The following is a 21844-nucleotide window of genomic DNA, read 5'->3' as shown; positions in this document are numbered from 1 at the left end:
CGGGGTGTGTGTGTGTGTCACAATTCAATCCTAACAGATATGCTGCAGAAAGATACAGAAAAGTAGCAACCGAGCAATATGGCAGGTGCCTGCCTACTCCTGTGGAGCCTTGGTTACACAGTGGGCTGCCTCTCACAACGTCAGTAGTTGGGAACCACTCCCCACCGGCTCCTCCTTGGGAGGAGTGCTGCCTTGCCCCATGGGGGCACTCTGAGTCCGAATCAACTGGCAGTAAGTTGAGTTTCTCATCGTCAGCAAGGTGATTTTGACTCATAAAAATTCTCTAGGAGGAACTAGCACGTCCCCTGGTTTCTGAGGCTGTAAATCTTTCTGGGAACAGAAAGCTTCACCTTTCTTGTGATGATAGGTACTTAGGTACCTAGCAAGACCTTTCTGTTAAATACAAGGAAACATTATGGGTAAAATAAGTTTTAAAAAATAGTCTAAGGTGCACTGGAGAGTCTGCAAAAGAGCAGGTCAAAAAGTGCCTGAGAGTGGGAAGCCGAGGAGTGAGCTCTTTGTTTTCTCACGGAAGTCATTTGCCAGCTAATACTCCATTTAGTTCTGTGCGGCCTCCAAGGGTAGGGCCCACTGAAGACACAGGCAGAGTCTGCTCAGCATGGACATCTGAATAGAAACCCCGCTCTCCAACACCTGGCTCTCTCATGTGTGGGAGGCAGGACTGACTTGAAATGTGTCATTGGGAAGAGGGGAGAGAAGCTGTCTGAGAATTTGGACCCACAAACTGGATCAGGTACAGGTTGGCAGTGTCAAGTCTCAGTATCTGAGTAGTCCAAACGATTTCAATCTGAGACTACAATATCCGTCACTGGTAGTTATCCCAGGCATCTGGTAGCAGCAAATACAAATGCACTCTAGTGCCAAGCATCTTTACTCCAGGTGTCAAAGAATTCTCAAAATTAAAATACCAACAAAAAACGAGTCACCGCAGACAGAAATAAACAGACAAAGGAACAAGGAACCGTGAAAAAGAACTACCAGAAGCAACAGATGAGAGAGAGAACGAACGTCTCAAATAGATTACAGATCAACAAAAGTTTAGTATCACATTTAAGGAAATTAAGATGTTTAAAAAAACAATGCAAACAACCTATGATCATGAACAATCAATTTCTGCTCCTCACCATGTTGGAAAAACACGAATTCAATTACCCTTCAAACCTAAACAATCCGAAAACAAACCGAAAAAAGGGAAAAGTGGTTTTCAAACATTGGGTGAGGGAGAGCAGAGGAAACGAATTCCCAACAAAGGGAAACAAATGAGAGGCCCTAGATATACCCCTACGGATTGCCCAGAGAAGTTTCTAGGTTACAAGACAGGCGGCCAAACCAAGCCAAGAAGTCTTGCTGAGAGGGAGACAATGTTTAGAACTTGAGAAATGGAAAAACTAATTTCCAACTTTATATATGGAAAGAAAAGAAGACGCTGGATAGCCAAAGCATCATTAAAGAAGGAGGAGGCGGCCCCACACTTCCCAACTTCAGAACCTCACAGCTATGGTGATCGCCCTGATGCGGGCACAATGACTGGCACACAGACTAATTGAACAGAATGTAGAATTAAGAAAGAAATCCATCCAGAAGTTCGTGGCAGATCTTTAACAAAGAATCAGTCCATGACATGGGGAAGAGGTGGTATTTTTAATCCACGAGGTTGACAACACTGGATAGCCATTTGCCGAAAAATGAAACAGGATCCACAATTTGCACCATACACAAAAACTAACTCACAATGGATCAAAGACTTAAATCTGCGGCATACATACAATATTAACAATGAATAGCAGAAGATCACTAAGATCACCTAAAAACTAAATGCTTAATGATCCTCGGGAGACTTCACCAAAAGAATACAAAGAGCCTGCACACCGAGAAAAGGTTGCGCAATGACATACGCGGCAAGGGCCTAATCTCCAAGTCTATCAGTTTGTTGGATTATGGGGTTTGCATGTTTCAGTGATGCTGGAAGCCATTCCACTCGTATTTTAAAAAACCAGCTGGATCCCCCTGGTGAACAGGTTTCAATGGAGCTTCTAGACTAAGAATAGTCTATGAAGAAGGAATAGGCTATCCATTTCTGAGCAAGAAGTCATTGAAAACCTTCTGAAAAGCCGTGGGACATTGCTAGATACAGTCCCAGCAGACACGATCCTCAGATTGGAATGCACTCAAATACTCTGGGAAAGAGAAGTCTACTCAAGGTAGACTCAACCTAATGACCTGGATGGAATAAACCTTTTGGACCTTCATTTGCTGATCTGGTAGGACTCCAAATGAAAAGAAACAGTTTCAGACTTTCCTTAGTTATTGGAATGTGGAATATACAAAGTATGACTGCAGGAAAATTGGAAGTCATCAAAAGTAAAATGAAACACATGAGGATCGATATCCTAGCCATTGGTGAGCCTAAAGGGGCTGATCTTGACCATGTTGAGTTAGCCAGTCCTACAGTTTACTCTGCCAGGAAGGATTAATTCAAGGTGGATGATGTCGCATTCACCATCAAAAGGAGCATTCCAAGAGATATCTTGAAGTACAGTGTTGTCTGAGATAGTAATCTGTGTTAGTCTGGGAACGTAATCTAGTTAGCTTTAGAGAAACAAATCCACAGAAACTCATGTATAACAGAGAGTTTTATATAAAGGTTAAGTGCGCATCAAGAAAACGTCCCAACCCAGTGCTGCCCAAGCCCACAAGTCCAACATTAACCCATATGTCCGACACCAATCCACAAAGTCCTCCTCCATCTCACAAAACATACACTATGATGCTGACTGCAGGAGGAAAGCCCAATCAGTGGATGTGTAAGCATATCAGCGCTGGCAGGGGTCTCCACACGTCCGTGTAGATTCTCCTCAGGGATGCCTTGCAGGAAGTGAGCCTTGCCAGCTGAAGCAGAGACCTGGCTAAGGCAGCTGCACCCTGCTGACCATCAGAAAGCAAGAGACCCGAGAACTAGAAAGGCGTGATTCACTGAGCCATTTATCCCTCTACCCTTCAATTAACCCCACGTGTTTATTGGCCAGGTTGGCACAATAAACTAACTACCTCAGAATCTATACACTCATAAGAAAACCCAACATGCCCTGGTGACAGTGGATTACACACTGGGCTTCTACTGTCATCGAGTGAATTGTGACTCATGGTGACCCTAGGTAGGGTCTCCAAGGCTGTCGACCTTTATAAGCCTCCAATTTCTCCTGAGGAACAGTTGGTGGGTTTGAACATCCAACCTTTTGATTAGCAGTCCAAAGCTTATTCAACAGCACCAACAGAAATCTGCCATCCATTGACCCTGACTCATGGCAACCTCATACAATAGAACTGAACGATGAGTTGTGGAGCAAACTGTTGTGACCCATAAGGCTTTCTGTGAATGGTTTTCAGAAGTAAGTTGCCAGACCTTTCTTCCTAGTTTGTCTTACATGGAAGCTTCACCGAAGCCTCCATGCAGATGGGAGGTAGCTGCCCATGAGGCGTGTTGGTCAGAAATTAAATTCGACCAATAAGTTCCCTAGTAAGGAGTAATAGAAGAAAGGATGGTAAGAACAAATGACCATAAATAGCGATTGTAGTGGTTTTCCTATAAACATTCTTAAAGTCTACTCTTTCTCAAGCTAGTAATGGATTTTCTGTATCCAACTCCAATTTTTCTCTTTACTGTATCAAAATGAAATCCAGTTCTGTTTTAGCTAAAGAATTCCTGGGTATATTAGACAATTTGGTACAACTTAACTGCTTCATGTATAGAACTATTTCAAATTTTTCAATTACACACAAAATGAATTATCACCTCATCTGCATGGGCAAAAAAAAAATCCATTAATGCTCAATTGAGCCTGAACCAGCTGTGAAACAGGTGAGAATTTATGGTTGGATACTCTGATTGAAGTTCTATTAAAGCTCAAGACAGTTTCTAGTGAATTAAGCCCTGAGTCATTTGTATGCTCAATTCCTTCCGAGGCCTAATTGTGCCTCCATCCAGCTATCCTTGAATAATCAGGGGACCTATGGTGCCCAAGGGCATCTCAGGCTCTCTGGGCACTGGCCTTGGACCAGCCCAAAGCCCTCCTGCTTGGTGTTCTCTTCTGGTAGCGAGACGATTTGAGCCATGATGTTAGCTATAATTAAGGATAACTTATGATTAGTTGTGGACTCAGAGTCTAGGCTTGGTGCAGTTTATCTTGATTTGAGTCAGACAGAATCTACATCACAGAAGAGAATAACAGGACAGCTGTGAGCGAGCGGCTCAGACATTTAAGGGCTGGGAGCTTTGGAAAATGTGAATTGGTGAGAATGGGGAAGAAGTGGGTATAGAGGAGGAGAGCACTTCCGAATCACTTCTGCCCAGAAAACCCTTACAATTGTCCTGATCCCCTATCCTCATCTGGCCCCTTCTCCTTCAATGGAAGTTCAGCATGTTATATCAGGTATTGTACTTAGTGATTGAATGTCTGTATCCACATAAGACTGTAGGTTGCCCAGAGTGGAAATCATGTGTTATTTTCTGTTATAATCCAGTGCCTTGTATATTGTGGGAATCTAATAAATATTTTGAATGAATAAGTGAATGGATAAGTGAACAATAGAGTGTGAAGATATACTGCAATATACAGAGGTGTATACAAAAAAACCCAACTTTTTTCAAAGTTATGCATTTAAATTTTTTTTACAAAACAACCTTATCACCTTCAAAGTACTCTCCATTACACTTAATACATTTGTTAAATCTGAGATTCCATTCTTGGAAACATTTTTCAAATTCATGATTGAATGGCTGACAGTATCTCCCTCATTTTTTTTCTTCACCTCTTCTACATTGTCAAATCACTGTCCTTTAATGTCCCTCTTTATTCGTGGAAACAAAAAGAAGTTGCAGGGGGTGAGGTCAGGTGAGTAAGTGCATGGGGCAAGAGAGGCATGCTATTTTTTTGCCAAAACCTGGTGCACTGAGATGACTGCACGAGCAGGTGCATTGTTGTGGTGGCAAAACCAGTCCCCGTCTGCCACAAATCAGGCCTTTTTGGTTGCACATTGTTACGCAATCTTTGCAAAGCTTCTAAATAGAAAGTTTGATTAACGGTCTGACCACACTCCAAATTCACTATGAGTTGACATTTTCATCTGATTGGCAAGTTGACATATGTCCAGAATGAGGTTTGCCATCAAATGACATTTCACCTCTTTTGAAATGAGAAAACCACTCATACACTTGAGTGTTTTCCATAGCACTGTCCATGTAAGCTGTGTTCGTCATCACAACAGTTTCTGCAGCATTTTTCCCAAGCAGGAAACAGAATTTCTCAGCTACATGCTATTCTTTTACATCAGCCATCACAAAAAACGCTGTTCGAGCGAAACTGCTTCCATGAAAAAATTCACTGTGACCAGAGAGAAGGTTCGGGCAATGCCATTGGGTGAGCTAACTCAGAGTGAGTTGCTTGATGCTCGCCTAGCAGGAAAAGTGAATACTATGAAAGCTCTGCGCCACCCAGCACAATTCGGGTTTTAGGGGGGTGTACCCCCTCGTATATGTTCCTTAAATCATTTCCTCTATTTGGCAACCTCAATTGGACTTGGACTTGAATCAGTCCCTTAAACTCACAAACTCCACAGTTTCTGTGGAGCAGATCCTCCTTACTGATTACAACAGAGTTAAATCTTAAGATAAATCTTACAGTGTCAGGTGAAATTGTCATCCTGATTGCCCTTGAAAATCTCTGGAAGAAAACCGTAAGTCCAACACAGATAAGCTTTACTACAGTACTGGCACACATGGCTATTTCTTTGAGCACCAGGCAAACTATTTGATGTGTATTTGAAGGCCATGACATAGCAAATATGTAGCTTTAAATATTTGAATAATTCCTGGGTCAGCAGGATACACAGATTCAACTGAGAGTCTAGCAGCACGTGACCACAACCTCAGGCCCATTCTTGGGCACGTGGACCTGCTGTGCGAAGCAGTAGGTAGATTCACTTGCCTCCTTACATTGTTACTTTTTGTGTGTGTACAGTACTTAGATTTGAATTCATCAATTAAGTCACTGCATCAGGCAGTGTCTCTATACATTAGCCACCCAGAATTATTGACTAAATACATGCAGGCTCCATTTTAATAACAATTTAAAAAACCCAACTCACCACCATTGAGTCCATTCTGAGACTCATAGAGACCCTATAGGACAGGGTTGAATGGCCCCTGTGGGCTTATGAGACTGTACCTCTTTACAGGAGTAGAAAGTCTCTTCTCTCTCCTATGGTGTCACTGGTGGTTTCAAATTGCTGACGTTGTGGTTGGCAGCCCAACACATAACCACTTCTCCACCAGGCTTTCATTTTAATAAAAGGTAATAAAAAGCTAGACAGGCAGGGTCCGTGGGTGGTACAATTGGTTAATGTGCTTGGCTGCTAACTGAAAGCTTGTAGACTTAACTCTACCCAGAGGTGCCTCAGAAAGATCTGGCAAGAATCAGTCAAGAAAATCCTAGGGAGCAGGGTTTTATTCTGACGCACACAGCATTTCCATAAGTCAAAGTCAATGTCATGGCAATGGATTGTAGTCTACTTGGCCAAAAGAGAAGCATACTTTAAAGTCAAGAACAGTTGGAAAGATATGACAATGCCAGATCAATAGGTTATACAGGTTTGACTATGTTTGAACAATTTCACTTTTGTTGGTAAAACAGATTTTTCTGAAGGAGCCACCACAAAGACAGAACCGGATCTCGCCTGGTTTCAGTTCAGTATCCGTTCCACTGGCCCATGTAGTAATCCATCTCTTTTAAGCCTCACAGACATGTGATTGCACATACTTCGTTGGGAATCCAATGTGAAGAAACTTCAAAAATTCCCACTGATAGGTTGACTATCATATCTGCCAATTGTGGCAATTTCCAAAGCTTCTATTATTAGCCAGGTGCCTGAGAAAGCTCATTATCTCAAGCTCTGACAGCCCGGCATCACTCTCACCTCTCGCCTCTCCCTTCGCTACCTTTCTTGTACTCAGGAAAACTTCACAGCACAACCTGAGTGAGAACCTCGCCTCTTCTGACAGCAATCTATGCACTCACAAATGCCTCCATGACGGGATAGAAAATGCTGAAGGAGGAGTGATGTGAACTCTGTCTTATCAGCAGAGGCGTATCTATGGGAAACAGCACTTAGAGCAAGCACAGAAGATGCGCCCCTGCCCAAATTTCTGACACCCATCTTGTAGATCACTTCACCCTAATACCAGCTCAAGCACACAAACCAAGCTCATACATTTTTTACTAAACACATATGGCACTACATGAAAATTACAACCACATGCTCTTTGGTTTCACTGATGAAAATTAGTCTATAATGGGCTCAGTCTTTTTTTTTTTTCCTTCTAGTTTTTCTTTCTACCCCCTAGAATCCAAGATCACACAATCTGCCTGGAACCATGGGAGCTCTTAAATATAAAAGTATTGGTTTCAACTTGCTAAATCGTCTCTCACTCCTGGCCATGGGAACTTGATGGTTAATAGAAACTGCTCAGTGGCCCTCCTTGGGGCCCAGGGCCCATGCTGTAACTGCTAAGGCTCTGCTCATTCATAGGGTATGCAGAGCGCATCATTTGTCAACGTGGAAAAAGGACACATCCCTCATATGGAGCCCACCCAGGTTTACCAAGAGGCTTTGGTGTGGGTTTGTCATGCAGAGATGTCCCAGAATCCTTCAGTTTTTCCCCACTACTGGTGCAAGCAAAATGGCTTTGTGAACATTCATGCTCTTATACAAGAACAATCACTGAAATGAAAGAACCAAGCAAAGACTCATGACTCGAGACTGAAATCTGCCCAGCAAGTCAAGACTGTTGGACTCCACCGAGGACCGCTGAAGGATGGAGATTCTTAGGCCCTCAGTTTCAACCTTCCTCTTCAAGCCCTGCACATGGATTACAAGTTAGGAGTCTCTTCAGTTTTAACATTCCTACGTGGCACTTCTGATTTATTCTTCAGGAGTAATTTAGGCTCTGAAAGGGAGATTTGTTTGCCATTCTACTCTATTCTATTTTTGACCAGCACAAGATTCAAATGGTTGGTTCCAGTTTAGCTTTCAGAAAAGATGAGACCAGGAGATTGAGATGGGACCTGTGATGGTTAGGTATCTTGTGCCAACTAGGCCTCCATAGGAACATCTGGGCAGTTTAATCAGGTTGCAGCTTGATTGGAGGGTGACAAGATAAATGGCTTTCCAAGGCACCCCCTTTCTCCCTTGTGATCAGATCAGTGCTCAGCTGCCTGAGCTAGTCACTTGCCTCAACCATGTGCTGCACTACTGTGGGCCCAGCCAACCCATCGATTGTGTTATCTTGCTGTGCATCCCTGAGGTTCCAACAAGACATCCTTCACCATGCTGCTGGTGCATACATCGCTTGAGCTCAAGACTGGCGGATCATGTTGCCCATGTGTACATCTCGAGACCCCACTGGGACCTGCTTCCCTAAGCTCTCACAATATTGACTGTTGGTACCCCCTACCCCCTCAACCCCTGCTGTCTGCTGCCTGCAGGCTGACTTTGCCTGTCATGCCTAAGGGCAGACTCACTGTCTGCTTCCTTGACCTTGGACTGGCAGCCTGCTTGAGTTGAAGGACCTTCAGTATATTAACTGTTCCACGAAAGCGAGTTGAACTGAGCCCTCTGTACTGCTGTGTGGACTAATTAGCCATTATATTCCTTCTGGCTGTATAAAGCATATATATATGATATATATGTGATATGATGATATGATATGATATAATAGATAGATATAGAGAGATAGAGATAGATAGATGATAGATAGATAGATAGATAGATAGATAGATAGATAGATAGATAGATAGATATTCCTAAGTGTCCTGGTTTTGTTTCTCTAGAGAATCCTGCCTAACACAGAACTTATAAGCTGACCATGAGTGGTCTAACCTTAGGGATCTACACTGTCACATATATATATATATATAAATTATGCACACTTAAGTCTTATAGATATATTTGATCCATTCTCTTATCTCATTTGTTATCTCAATGTATACTAACCGAATGCCAACAATATTCCAGCCACAGTGATAAGTAGTGGTAATCTAACAGGAGGCAGTGGAGTAGCTCTGCTGCCTACCCTACTATTTCCGTAAACTTAGACAAGTTCCTTAACTTCTCTGCGCCCCAGTTTAAACATCTGTAAAACAGACACAAGCAAAACAGCTCTTTCCTATTGCATAAAGTAGTTGTCAGAATTAAATACTGAGTAAGCATGGGAATGATTGTGAGGATGGCACAGAACCAGGTAATGCTTCGTTTTGTTGGGCATTGGGGTCATTATGGGTTGGAACTGACTCAATGGCCCCTAACAACAACAACAACAACAACAAAGGATTCGGAAGAGTTCCTGATATATAAGAACAGTGACTGAGCTATTAACCTCAGGTTCGTATTGTAAAATAACCTTTATTTAGAATTCATTTAAGCATCATGCTAACTGCCTGAAATGCAGCTAAACATTCAGAAAAGAAGTATAGGGAATTATTTTCTCCCTTTTTTTTTCTCTATGTTTCTATTGTTACTAGGTTCCATAAAGTTGGTTCCAAGTCTTAGTGACCCCATGTTCAACAGAACCAAACACTGCCCGGTCCTGCACCATCCTCACCATTGTTGCAGCCACTGCATCAGTCTGTCTCATTGAGGGGCTTCCGTTTCACTGCCCCTCTATTCTCCCAAGCATGAGGTCCTTTCTCTCCTGATCACATGTTCAAAGTACATGAAACGAAGTCTTGCTGTCCTTGAGTCTAGGGAGCATTTTGGTTGTACTTCTTCCAAGACATTCGTTTGTTCCGGCAGTCCATGGTATTTCCACGGTCTTTGGCAACGCCATACTTCAATGCATCAGTTCTTCTGAGGTCTTTTGTATTCACTATCCAACTTTCACCTGCACGGGAGGCAACTGAAAATACCACGTGTTGGGTCAGGTGTACCTCAGCCCTTAAAATGATATCTTTCTCTTCAACACTTTAAAGAGGTAATGTGCAACAGATTTTCCTAATGCAACATAGTATTTGGTTTCTTGACTGCTGCTTCCATCAACCTTGAGGATGGGTCCAAGCAAGACAAAGAATCCCCGACAATTTCAATCTTCTCTCCATTTGTCGTAATGTTATCTGCTGTCCAGTTGTGAGCATTGCTGTTTCTTCACAGTGAGGTGCAATTCATTATGATAGCTACACTCATTGATCTTCATCGGCAAGTACTTGAAAGTATCTTGTTTTCAGAGAGAAAGGCTGTATCATTTGCACGTCATAGGTTGTTTAATAAGCCTTCCTTCACCAAATCCCGATGCCACATTCTTCTTCAAATAGTCACTTCTTGGATTATCTGCTCAGCATACAGATGGAAGGACTATGGTGACAGGTTACAATTCTGACATCTTTCCTGATTTTAAGCCACTTAGTATCCCCTTCTTTTGTTCCAATGACTGCCTCTTGATTCATGTACAGGTTCTGCATAAGCACAATGTTCTTCTCAAAGGTATCTATGGTTTGTTATGATCCACACAGTAAATTGCCTTTGCATAGTTAATAAAGTAAAAGCAAACAGTTTTCTAGCATTTTCTACTTTGAGCTAAGATCCATCTGACACCAACAACACTATCCCTCATTTCAAGTCCTCTTTTGAATCCATCTTGAATCTGTGGCAGCTCCCTGTCAATGTACTGCTGCAATGTTGTTGAAGGATCTTCAACAAAATTTTACTTTCATGTTATATTAATGCTATTGTTCAATAATTTCAGTTTCTTGGATAACCTTTGTTGAATACAAATTATGTTCCTACAAACTCATACATTAGGAATCTTTATCATCTTGGAGCAGCCCGGGCGTCACAGTGGCTACTCATTGGGCTGTGATCCACAAGGTTGGCAGTTGAAACCACAGTGGCTCTGTGGGAGAAAGAAGGAGCTTCCTACTCCTGTAAAGTTAGTCTCACAAACCACAGGGGCAGTTCTACCTTGTCTTATAGGGTCACTATGAGTCAGCATTCGGTGGCAGTGAGTAGGGTCACCTTGGAAGGGTGTCCTGGTAGCACAGTAGGCTACACATTGAGCTGCTAGCTGTAAGGTCAGTCACTTGAACCCATCAGTGGCTCCAAGGGAGAAAGATGAGGTTCGCTGCTCCTGTAATGATTTAAAGTCTTGGAAACCCAAAGAGACAGCTCTATTCTGTCCCATAAGGTCATCATGAGTTAGAATCTACTGGATGGAAGTGAGCTTGGTTTGTTATTTTAAAAAAATAACCTTGATAGAGTGAGAAAAAGCCTCCATCTTTCTTTCTTCCATGTTTCTTTCATCCATCTTTCTTCACCTGCATTGACTTCTTCACATAGGAAAGGTCTGCCTGGTGAGGTTGATAAATGTGACTCTGGGAATATGCAGCTGAAATTCTCTCTCTCTCTCTCTCTTTCTCTCTCTCTCTCAACCTTTCTCCCTGCCTTCCTGAAGGCTCTGTGCCTCACTGTTTGCATCAGTGACTTCCCTGTTGACTGGATCCCAACAATACCCAGGTCTATGTTTCTGGAAGTAAAGGGTAAGAGGAGACCTGTTTTTACCCTGCTAGATTTGAACAGATAAAATCCAGTTGTCCTCAGGGGGATAGCATAGGTCACATCAAAGAAATCTGAGTCAGAAAACCCACCAAATGGATTAAACTTTATCTGAAACAAACCTGTTGAAGATTAAAGGAAATAATATACTTTGGACTTAAAACTTTAACACCCTAAAGAGAGAAGACGGAGATGGCTACGCTAAGGTCACGGAAATGGAAATCATCAGACTTTGGTTCTAACCTTCTCCTTTCGAGGTTTCCCAATACTAGGCTAATTAAGACTACCATATACTTGACACTTTCATCTATATATTTTTCTATAATACATTATATTAATATAATATATTCTATTATAATATATTAATATATATAAGCTTTGTAAGATATATCTTAGCTCTGCAGACATAGTTCTGCCATAGTTGATGAATATTATTGAACATAGCACCCTGTGTGTAACTCTCCTTGTTTTCTTAATCAGGATTCAGTCACTTAAAATTTTAAGATGTATAATGAAACATCCCATGTAATTTTGTCTAAGAAGCTTCCCCATACCAATATTCCCCCTATCTCAACAATAGTCTAAATACTGTACTATGGGCTAGTTTAATGATATTATTACTAGAATTATTAAAGGCCTCATGGAGGTCACTTAAAGTATCCCTCAAAAAACCTGATAATGCTGCCACTAAGGTGGAACAAGGATATCTATACGCCTTAGATAAAAGAATGGGCTTTGAGCTTGCATTCACTGTAAGCCCTAACCTAAGAACAACCAGTTCTTATGATGTGGCCCTGCTCACTACTTACCCTCCTGAAGGGATCACTAAAGATAAGGGTGCTACAGCAGAATGTGGTGAAGATCATATGGAGACCAGCTATCAGAAAGAAAAGCGTATGGAGTCCTAAAGGCTTGTCTTAATATAAGTAACCATCTAAGTGAGATGACAGTTAAGAGAAACACACCAGCCTGTGTGATCCAAGGATTGTAAATAACAAAATCCAAGATCAGAAGAGGGAATTGTTTTAGAGATTAAATTCTGAGCACCCAGTTTGCAGAAGGTTCGGAATGACAGTGAAAGCCCCAAATCCAATTCCAAATATGTCACAGGGAATAAGCAAACTTCCACTGAATACCCTGGAACCATTGATTAGGGATGGGAAAAGCCCTGCCTTCAGACAGAATACATCAGAATGTGAATTACTGCAGATATTGTTAGGTTAAAATTTAACATCTCATTATTTCTTTACCTGTTAACCAATTTTTAATGTGTTTTTAAAAATTATTTTCTGCATTCTTTGGGAATAAAACACAATGTAACCAATGTCACTGAACAAGTTGTACAGAAATTGTTAAATGAAAATCTAATTGGCTGTATAACACATTGAAGTTTAATTTGAATTGAAAACACATTAAAATTTAATTTGGAAACAAAGACAAATGATGTGATAGTAACCTCAGACATGGAACATAAAGGATGAAGAGATTTTGAAAAGTTAAAAGGGAAATGAAAGGGTCTCCTAATTTCTACTCAGTTCTTAAACCATTACAGCTTTATCAAATAAGGACTAGCTACGACGAACCTAACAAGACAAGTGTGGCTTTAATTCTCAGAGATTAGCATTGTATTGAGGACAACTTCAGCGAGGCTCTGAGGGGGTGCATACAGTGGTCTTCCCAAGAAGACTGATGTGGTGAAGTTTACATGCCTGTGTAGTGGCAGGACAACCCTTGGCTGGGGACTCTCAGCTGATCCCCTCATGGTCTCATCTCATGCTGGCTGATTTGTGTACTCTGTCTCGGCAGAGTTAGTTTACTGGCAGTAAGTTACTAGCTGCTTGAGCTCTTAAGAGAATAATAACAATCCCTGGATATGTCTATAATTACATATAAGAATGCCACTGGCCAAGGAAACCAACAGAGCTGGGAGGCAAGAATAAAAGACGGTGAGGAATGCTACAATATCATAAAGAATGGGGTTTCTGTGAATGAGTCTGTCCAGGTGATTTCCAGAACTCACTTTCTGTGCACCCTAACAATCATTAAAGTGTAGAAAAATGGATGTTTTTGAAGCAGCAATAACAAGAATTATCATTGCTGTAGTTGCCTGGCAACCTAAGACATTAGTTATTTTATTTCTAAACAGGGAATGCTATAAACTGGTATCTGGAGTTTGTGCAAATAGTTCTAAATTGATGTTCTCCCTGTAAATCAGAAGAAGTAGTATAACATTAATGTGTGCTTAAAGGATTCAAAATATGTCTCTCGCTCACTCATCCTCATGCACAGATTCTTACACAGAAATTCCTATTACATGTTATCTTAGGTAAATCTGGAGAATTGATATTCTTTGCATTTTCCCTGGCAAGTATCTGTTTAATTTCAATTTAAATGTAAATCATATCCAGAGGGACAGTCCTTTTATCCTGTGTGAAGTTAGGTCTTCACCAGAAATGCGGAATATTCAAGTTAACATCAATCTCAAGCTCCCTTCTCCAGCTTCTCAGATGTTCATAGGTCTCCCACTATAGAGAAAGCAGAGACGAACCCACTACTACCTCGTGGTGCAAACTGCTTTTGCGTTTGGCAGCTAACATAGAGGTCAGAAGTTCAAGTATGTTCAGAAGCCCCTCAAATGAAAGGTTTGGCAAAGGACTCCCAAACAATGCAGCTACTGAAAGCCCTTCAGAGCACAGTTCTACCCTGCCACCGATGGGGCAGCCATGAGTTAGAATACACTTGACTTGAACTATTGTTTTTGACTCACTACATAAATGGTGAGTTAGTTAATTGTGCCAGCCTGGCCGATAATCACATGTGGTGCTGGTTGAAAGGCGGAGGGATAAATGGGTGGTGAAGCCTCGCCTTTCTAGTTCTCGGGTCTCTTGTTTTGTGATGGTTGCATCGGGTGCAGCTGCCTTAGCAGTTCCCTGCTTCAGCTTGCAAGATGGACTTCCTACAAGACATCCCCAAGGAGAAGCCGCGTGGATCTATCCCGATGCAGCCCTGGGTGCTGGAGCAGCCGTGTGGAGACCCCTGCCAGTGCTGAGATGCTTACACGTTCACTGACTCAGCTTTCCTCCTGCAGTCGGCATTATTGCCTCTGTTTTGTGAGGTGAAGGACTTTGTGGACTGGTGTTGGGGTAATGGGTTAATGTTGGACTTGTGGGCTTGGGCATCATTGGGTTGGGATGTTTTCGTGATGCACATTTTCTTTACATAAAACTCTCTCTTATACGTGAGTCGCCGTGGATTTGTTTCTCCAAAGTACCTAGACTAATACAAATGGGTACCAGGAGAAACCGCATCCCAAGGCATCATGGAACAGCATCTGCCTGCCTACATCAGAGATGCTGGTACTGAACAGGCCTTACTTAGATCCTTCAGGCCTGCTGCTTCAGGGGCCCCCTGCAGGCCTCTAGCCCCCACTTCCTGTGGGATGAAAGGAGGTGTTAATAGTTTCACCAGCTGCCTCCAATGAGAAAATGCCATTTCCTCCCAAGGAACTGACTTGAGGTTGAGTTTGTGGTACTGCAGTGGGTAAGCACTCCGCTGCTAAGTGGGAGGGCAGTGATTTGAACCCTCCAGCTGCTGTGTAGAAAAAAGAGGTGGCGCTCTGTTTCCATAGGGAGTACAGGCTTGGAGATCTTTGGGGCAGTTCGACTCTGTCCTGTGTAGCCCTTCAGGGTGTGAAGGGCGGGGGTGCAGCTCTGGGTGTTCCGATGCTGCTGGTTTCCTAGGAGCGAACCTCTTCCCCTCCCACTCCTCCCTGGTGCTCCTGTCACACATGCCGGTGGGGGCGTCCCGAGTGGGGCCTGCTCGTGGTGTCTGCTTGCAGTCAGACTGCCTCAGGGTCCACAGGCTTTCTCACAGTGATTTTTTTGTATTGCTGGGAGGAGGGGGTGCCGTGATGTCAGCACAGCTGTCTGAGCCCCCGAGTGATCTGTACAAACCAGGATTAGGTCTGGGTCTGCACCACACACCAAACCTGTAAAAGGGGAGGAAGGCCTCCCTTACGTCATGGACTTGTTATGAAGAGGCATTTTTCTAGTTGACAGGGACAGAGCATGCACCCGTCCCAGAGGAATGTTCCCTGAGCTCTTGTTCCGGGGCATCAGCACCCATGACTGTGTGATTGACCCCAGTGTGTCAGAGGAAACCGGCTGCGGAGTTCACAATGGCTTCTTCTGGGGAAGCGATTCCCTGTGCCTTTCTCCTGAGGCACCTCTGGGTGGACAGGAGCCTCCAACTTAACCACTGGCAGCTCAGCATGTTAACACCATACCACCCAGGGACTCCACAGGGGAGCCAAGGCATTAGAAAAGAGCCGTTGTTTATAAATCCAGGAAAGGCGTCCTGTTGGCAAGTAAGCCAACAGACCACTGGAGCCACTGGAGCCGCAGCTACTACTGCAAGTGACTGCCGCGGGGCTCCAGGAGCACAGGGTGAAGGATGGGCTTCCTCAGAAGGTGAGACCAGAAGGGACAGAACGTGCTCTCTTGAGAGAATTGAGTGGTGACTAGGATTTCTGAGTCTCCAGAAGGGGCCACTAGCACAGTCGGCACCCTGGTGGCACAGTGGGTTAGGGGTCGGGCTGCTCACCACAAGGTCAGCAGTTCAAAATCACCAGCCTCTCTGAGAGAGAAATCACAGGTGGCAGTTCTACCCTGGCTTCTCGGGGCACTGTGAGTGGGGAGCCACTCCGTGGTTTCTGAGTGAGAAGGGCCAGCTGGAATGTCACAGCACTGTAGCCAAAGGTCACATTTCTTGTGTGGCTCCTTCGGGGGCCGACCCCAGTGCCATCTGTCTGGAACCCTGGTTTGGGGACACGGGAATTCATTTCAATATCTTTACCCTTTTTTGTTTTGTTTTTTTAATCTTTCGAATGGGAAGACTCTCATCCCTTCAGCTCACAAGAGGTGGTGAGGGACAGCAAACAAATGGGCCGTGGAAGGGGATTTGCCAAAGCACTGTCAAAATGCCCAGGACTCTGACAGCTTACGGCAGACAAGAGTTGCCCAAAGTTAGTAAGGTCTCAGAGCAGCCTGTCAGTGCAACACTGATAAAGGAGTTGTATTCCTTGGTGGCCTCCCTGTTGTCCCCGCATGCTCTTCTGAGTGGCTTCACCATTGAGGACTGATTTATGGCACTTGGATTGGCCAGCAGTCCTGCACTGTGTGATGGCTGAGGCTGGGAACCAGTTTCACAGCCATGTCTGTCATCTACGAAGGAAATATCATTCTCAAAGTCAAAACCATTCAGGGCACATCGAGGGTACCCAGGGGAGTGCCTGGGACCGGTAATGAATCCAAACTCACTTTCAGGCTTGCTCCCATGACAAATGGTCTGGTGCAATGAAGAAGAGAAATGTGGATGGGCTACAGCCCCTTGTGCACATTCCAGTTAATTTCCCAGAAGCAAGCACAGTAACGCAGGTTCCGAGCACGGAGCTGTCTGGGGTGACAAATGAAGCAGTCATGGTTTTTGTGTATTTTGGTGGGGAGAGAATATGAGGTCTGATTTTCGGCCTCCCTCCCCCATAAGTGAGCAAGAGGAAGAGGGAACTGCCAGCTTCCCCTTTCAGAAGGCCCGCATTGCAAAGATGGGGGTTGACACTGTGAGAGGTGCTTAATATGTCAACACAATGATGCATAATGTGGCTGGAGAGGGAGGAGTAAATTGATAAAAGAAGTCTGGGCCATCCTGCTGTGTGGAACCCCCCTGCTGTGCTGAGCACAGGCAGCTAATACATTACAGAGCTTGATGGGGGAGTGGGGGGGTTGGCGTGCTGGGAGCAGGGGCAGGTTGGCAGAACAGCCGAGTCTCCAACGCTGTGAAAAAGTGATGCCGTTTTGCTTTTTCCCATCCATTTAAATCCATCTTTACCTCATTTTCCTATACCTTGGTCGAGGGTCTAGTTTCCAGTTGATTCATCACTTTGCAGATGATAAACTCCAGATACCAAATACTGAATGTATGTTGTAGCTGAGAATTGGAGAAGATGATGTATATAGCAAGAGTCTTAGAAAGCATATAAACATGATGGCCAATGGACCGTGTGTGTGTGTGTGTGTGTGTGTGTGTGTGTGTGTGTGTGTGACAACTGGGTTGTACAAATGCAGTGGAAAATAAATATTTGGGGAGAATACACAGGGCTGGACTGCCAGGCCACCATATTTCTTGGCTGCAAGAAATAGGCAACCCATCCAGATCTCGATAAGGCGTGCCAGGCAAGGACGGAGAAGCTGGTCCAAGGGTCCAAGGCTGTACCCAAGGGTCCAATGTCTTAATTAGGTTGAAACCAAAATGAAGGAACTTATGTTGGCATAGCAGTTATGGTAAGTCTGCCCATGTCTCCAAAACCAAACCAAACTCCTTGCCATCCCGTTGATTTGGATTCCTAGCGACCCTCTAGGAGCCCTGGTGACATAGTGAACTATGCATTAGGTTGCTAACTGCAAGGTCAGCGGTTAGCAACCACCAGCCGCTCCACAGGTGAAGGACAAGATTGTCTACTCCCTTCAAGAGTTACCGTCTGGGAAACACACAGGGGTAGTAGTTCTAGTCTGTCCCATAGGATTGTTCAAACTCACTGCCATCGTTTGGACGTCAACTCAGAGAGACCCTCCAGAAGAGGACAGAATTGTCCCTCTAACAGAACCCACATTCCACTACCATCTAGTCAATTATGACGCATCGTGACCCTATAAAGGGTTTCTAAGGCTGTAAAAATGTCCCCCTTGGCATGGTTGGTGGGTTTGAACCACTGACCTTGCATTCAGCAGTCCAATGGTGGCAGCGACAACGAGGCCAGACACTGCGCTAGAATTCCTTTCTCTGACTGCTCAATTCCCAACCCACCAATTTTGGACACAACACTGCCAGAATTTCCAGGCAATTTCCTGACCAATAGACTTGGATTTTCCAGTCCCCACAATCACGTGAGCCTACTCCTCAAAATCTTGCTCTTAATCACCTCCTTCTGTTAGTAGAGGCATGTATGTTGCTCAGATGCTGAATAGGTTTCAACTGAGTTTCCAGATCAAGGTTAAAAACAAAAGAAAGCAAAAACAAAAGAAAAGCGTGGTGAACACTTCAGCATATGAGTGGATGAAGTCCCTCAGAATCACCACAGCAGTCTGATCTACAAGCCATCATGGGGCGAGTTAGTGCAGGACCAGGGAGTGTTTCCTTCTCTTGTGCATCGGGCCTCCCTGATAGCAAATAAAACAACACACATACCTACCTCTTACTGGTTTCTGTTTCTTTAGACAGCCCTAAAATAGGTTTCACACTCTGATAGCCTTCCCAGGGGGTAGAAGGCTGGTCATTAAGGCTGGCTGATGGTAGTACTTGTGCTTAAATTAATAAGAGGCACTCAACTACCAATCAAACTAATTCTTAATGTTTTAACTAATGTTTCTTTATTTGTTTGCAATTAAGCTCAACTGCTGTAGTTACATAATCTGGTGTCAATTTGAGGATTAAGAGTGAAGAGGTTGAGTTTAGCCTGTCAATCAGTATATAGCCAATGAGGCCTCTGTGTGGGCATGGCCTTCTCCTGAGGATTCTGGGAACTCTTGTATTTCCTCGGAGACAGGAGACATTCTCTCAACTCACTCCCTGAGAGACACTCTACTGACAAGACACATGGCATTATGCTGATAGAGCCCATGCCCTGGGAGCTGGAGAAGCCATGTGGAGACCCCTGCCAGCACTGAGATACTTCTACCACCCCTGGATCCACAAGACTTTGCACCCACTGGCCTGTGATCTGCTTGCATTCAGCATCATTGTATGTATTTTGCGAGTCTAAAGAGGATTTTATAGATTGGAATCGGACATATGAGCAAATATCAGACTTATGGACTTGATCTGGACTGGGCTGGGATGTTTTCTCAATATTCAATTGCTCTTATATATAAGCTCTTTATTATACACATATGAGTGTCCATGAATTTGTTTATCTATTCTACCCGGACTAACACACCAACTCTAACCAAAAGCAAGTAACTTTATCTAAAGTAAAAATAATTTTATGCTCACCAATTCCTCTTCTAATATCAATTCAACACATAGATATTAAGCATGTCTCATTTATATATAAAACATGAGATATACATAAATCAAATAATTACCTCACCATGAGGTGATACTTGTTTATTTATTTTAAAAATAGTTTTACTGATATAAAATTCACAAGTCATAACTTCCATAGTTAAGTTCCTTTTAAACAGAGCTGTAGAGACATCATCAGAATAATTGCTAGTGCTCCCTTCCCACTCCCGCATTCATTATTTGTTTCCCAATTCCCTTTACCCTCCCCACCCCGTCCCAGTAAACCATTCCATTTATTATTGTCTCTGTGTAAGATGGTATTTAGAATGGTATGTGCAGATCATGTAATAAGTTACCCCATTAATAGATAAGTTTCCCTTTTTCATGGATAGGAGACCTAATCAGGGCCAATAACTCTTTTAAGGTCTCCGTGCCTGATGGTACCACTCTAGACCCTTTTCTTTATAATTACAACCTGAGTCTATTCAATTGCAGAAATGGAACTGAGTAAATCTATACATATTCAGCGTGGATTTTTTTCTCTTACAGAAAAAGGGCCCAATAAAGAATTGAAAAAAACATTTCTAAGTTTAAACAACTTGAAATTCCTAACTCTAGGAATTCAGACAACATAATAATCTACATTTAAGTTTCTAAAGTTAGTCTAGTAATGCCATGCCTGGTGGATAAAGTGAGAGTTGCCCTTGGGAGCGTGGCATCAGCTTAGGACAGAGAGGCAGGAGAACTCAAGGACTCACTGAGAACCTTAGGCTAGAACCAAGTGCAAGACTTACCTTTGTCCTCCTACGTAACAATGACCTACAATTCCTAGGGTTTTACAGATTAAGAAATGATGTGATGTTTATTTGCTTAATATGTATGGCAATTCTGCTTCTGGTAGAAAGTATTTCCATTTAAATAGATAGGGAAGTGGGCTCAACTACATTATCAATATTGATTACTAAGCACAGTGTTCTATAGTCTACAAAAAAACTCTTATACATATTATATTGCTCAGAGTCTTATAATATCCCTATGGTGTAGGTAAATATTTAGCTCTAATTGCATTTTAATAGTGGTGGTTCATAAACTTAATAAGTGGCACATCTGGGCCTTGGCAGTCTCCTGATGAACCCGTGGGGCTCCCTTTCCCCACTGTCATTTTGAATGGCAAAGCTGAGTTGGGGTGATGGTGGCAAGAGGTGGCTCCAGGGTGGGCCATTCATAGACACAGATGCTCTGTCTGTGTCCTATGCCAGATACAGGAGCAGCTCTAAGTTCATCATCTTGGTGCTGTGATGGAAAGAAGGTACAGAATCCTGGAAGTGGAATAAACCTTTGCATGGGCTAGTGGATGGAAGTTTCCCAAGTTTCAAAAGCTCTGAAGTAGGGCTATCTGATAAAATACAGAATTCCTATATGCCCTGTGCTTTACTGGGAATTTATAAGAAAGTGTTTGCTGTTGACATGAAATGGAATGGGCTGTCCTGTGCGTTCATTGGCTAAATCTGGCAACCCTCCTGTGAAGGTCAGTCTTCTTCTGTCTGTTGCTCTCAGGACTATGGCAACAAGTCAACAAGGGCAGCTTTGATTAGAGACAAGTTCAACAGAGATCATTTTCTTTTGCATCCTATAGTCACGTCTTGGATCTGAGCAGCCTAAAGTTGTTGCATTTGGAAGCTCATGTATCACACACACTGTGTTATCTAAGGCTGATTGCTGGCACAGCATGACCAGTGGGTTCCAGATGTCCCCCTGTGAATGCACCACTGCCCAGATGTCACTGGACCACACCTTGCACATCCAGCCCTGGCACCATGCTTATTCTGCCTTACTCTTCAAGCAGAGCCACTTACTTGTATGGGATGTGTTTGCTCCCATTGACGAGAGCCAGGATGACGTTGCCCAGAGCAGACAACGAGAGGCACAGCCCTGAGCCCCCTTCCCGATTCTTGCTCAGGGCTTTCACACAACTGCCAAGGTCAATGAGGTGCAAGCGGCTTCGTCCTCCAGACACTGCCACGAAGAGAGGAGAGAAGAGAAGAAAGAAGTGGTTAGATTCTGGCAAGTATTCATGTTCTCCATGCAGCTCCTTGGGAAATCTGAGGGGAAAAAAGAAATGGGGAAGTAAAAAGATAAAGTTCATGACCTAGTGGGAAACACCAAC

General features: G+C 43.4%; 1 protein-coding gene across 1 annotated transcript in view; it reads right to left on the bottom strand.

The window, feature by feature from the left end:
- Positions 1–21844, bottom strand: part of LOC101658537 (kinesin-like protein KIF26B) — a 100679-nt gene that overhangs the window by 47435 nt on the left and 31400 nt on the right. Inside the window, exon 5 of the mRNA XM_030887824.2 lies at positions 21534–21693. Within this exon, the coding sequence (XP_030743684.2) occupies positions 21534–21693 (160 nt within the window). The remainder of the gene's footprint in view (positions 1–21533; positions 21694–21844) is intronic.

Source organism: Echinops telfairi, unplaced genomic scaffold (genome assembly GCF_000313985.2).
Source record: "Echinops telfairi isolate 266 unplaced genomic scaffold, ASM31398v2 ScPeMD7_7424;HRSCAF=8462, whole genome shotgun sequence".
In the NCBI taxonomy this organism is placed as follows: domain Eukaryota; kingdom Metazoa; phylum Chordata; class Mammalia; order Afrosoricida; family Tenrecidae; genus Echinops; species Echinops telfairi.
The sequence above is the reverse complement of the archived record's forward strand: the minus strand, read 5'-3'. Positions and strand labels throughout refer to the sequence as shown.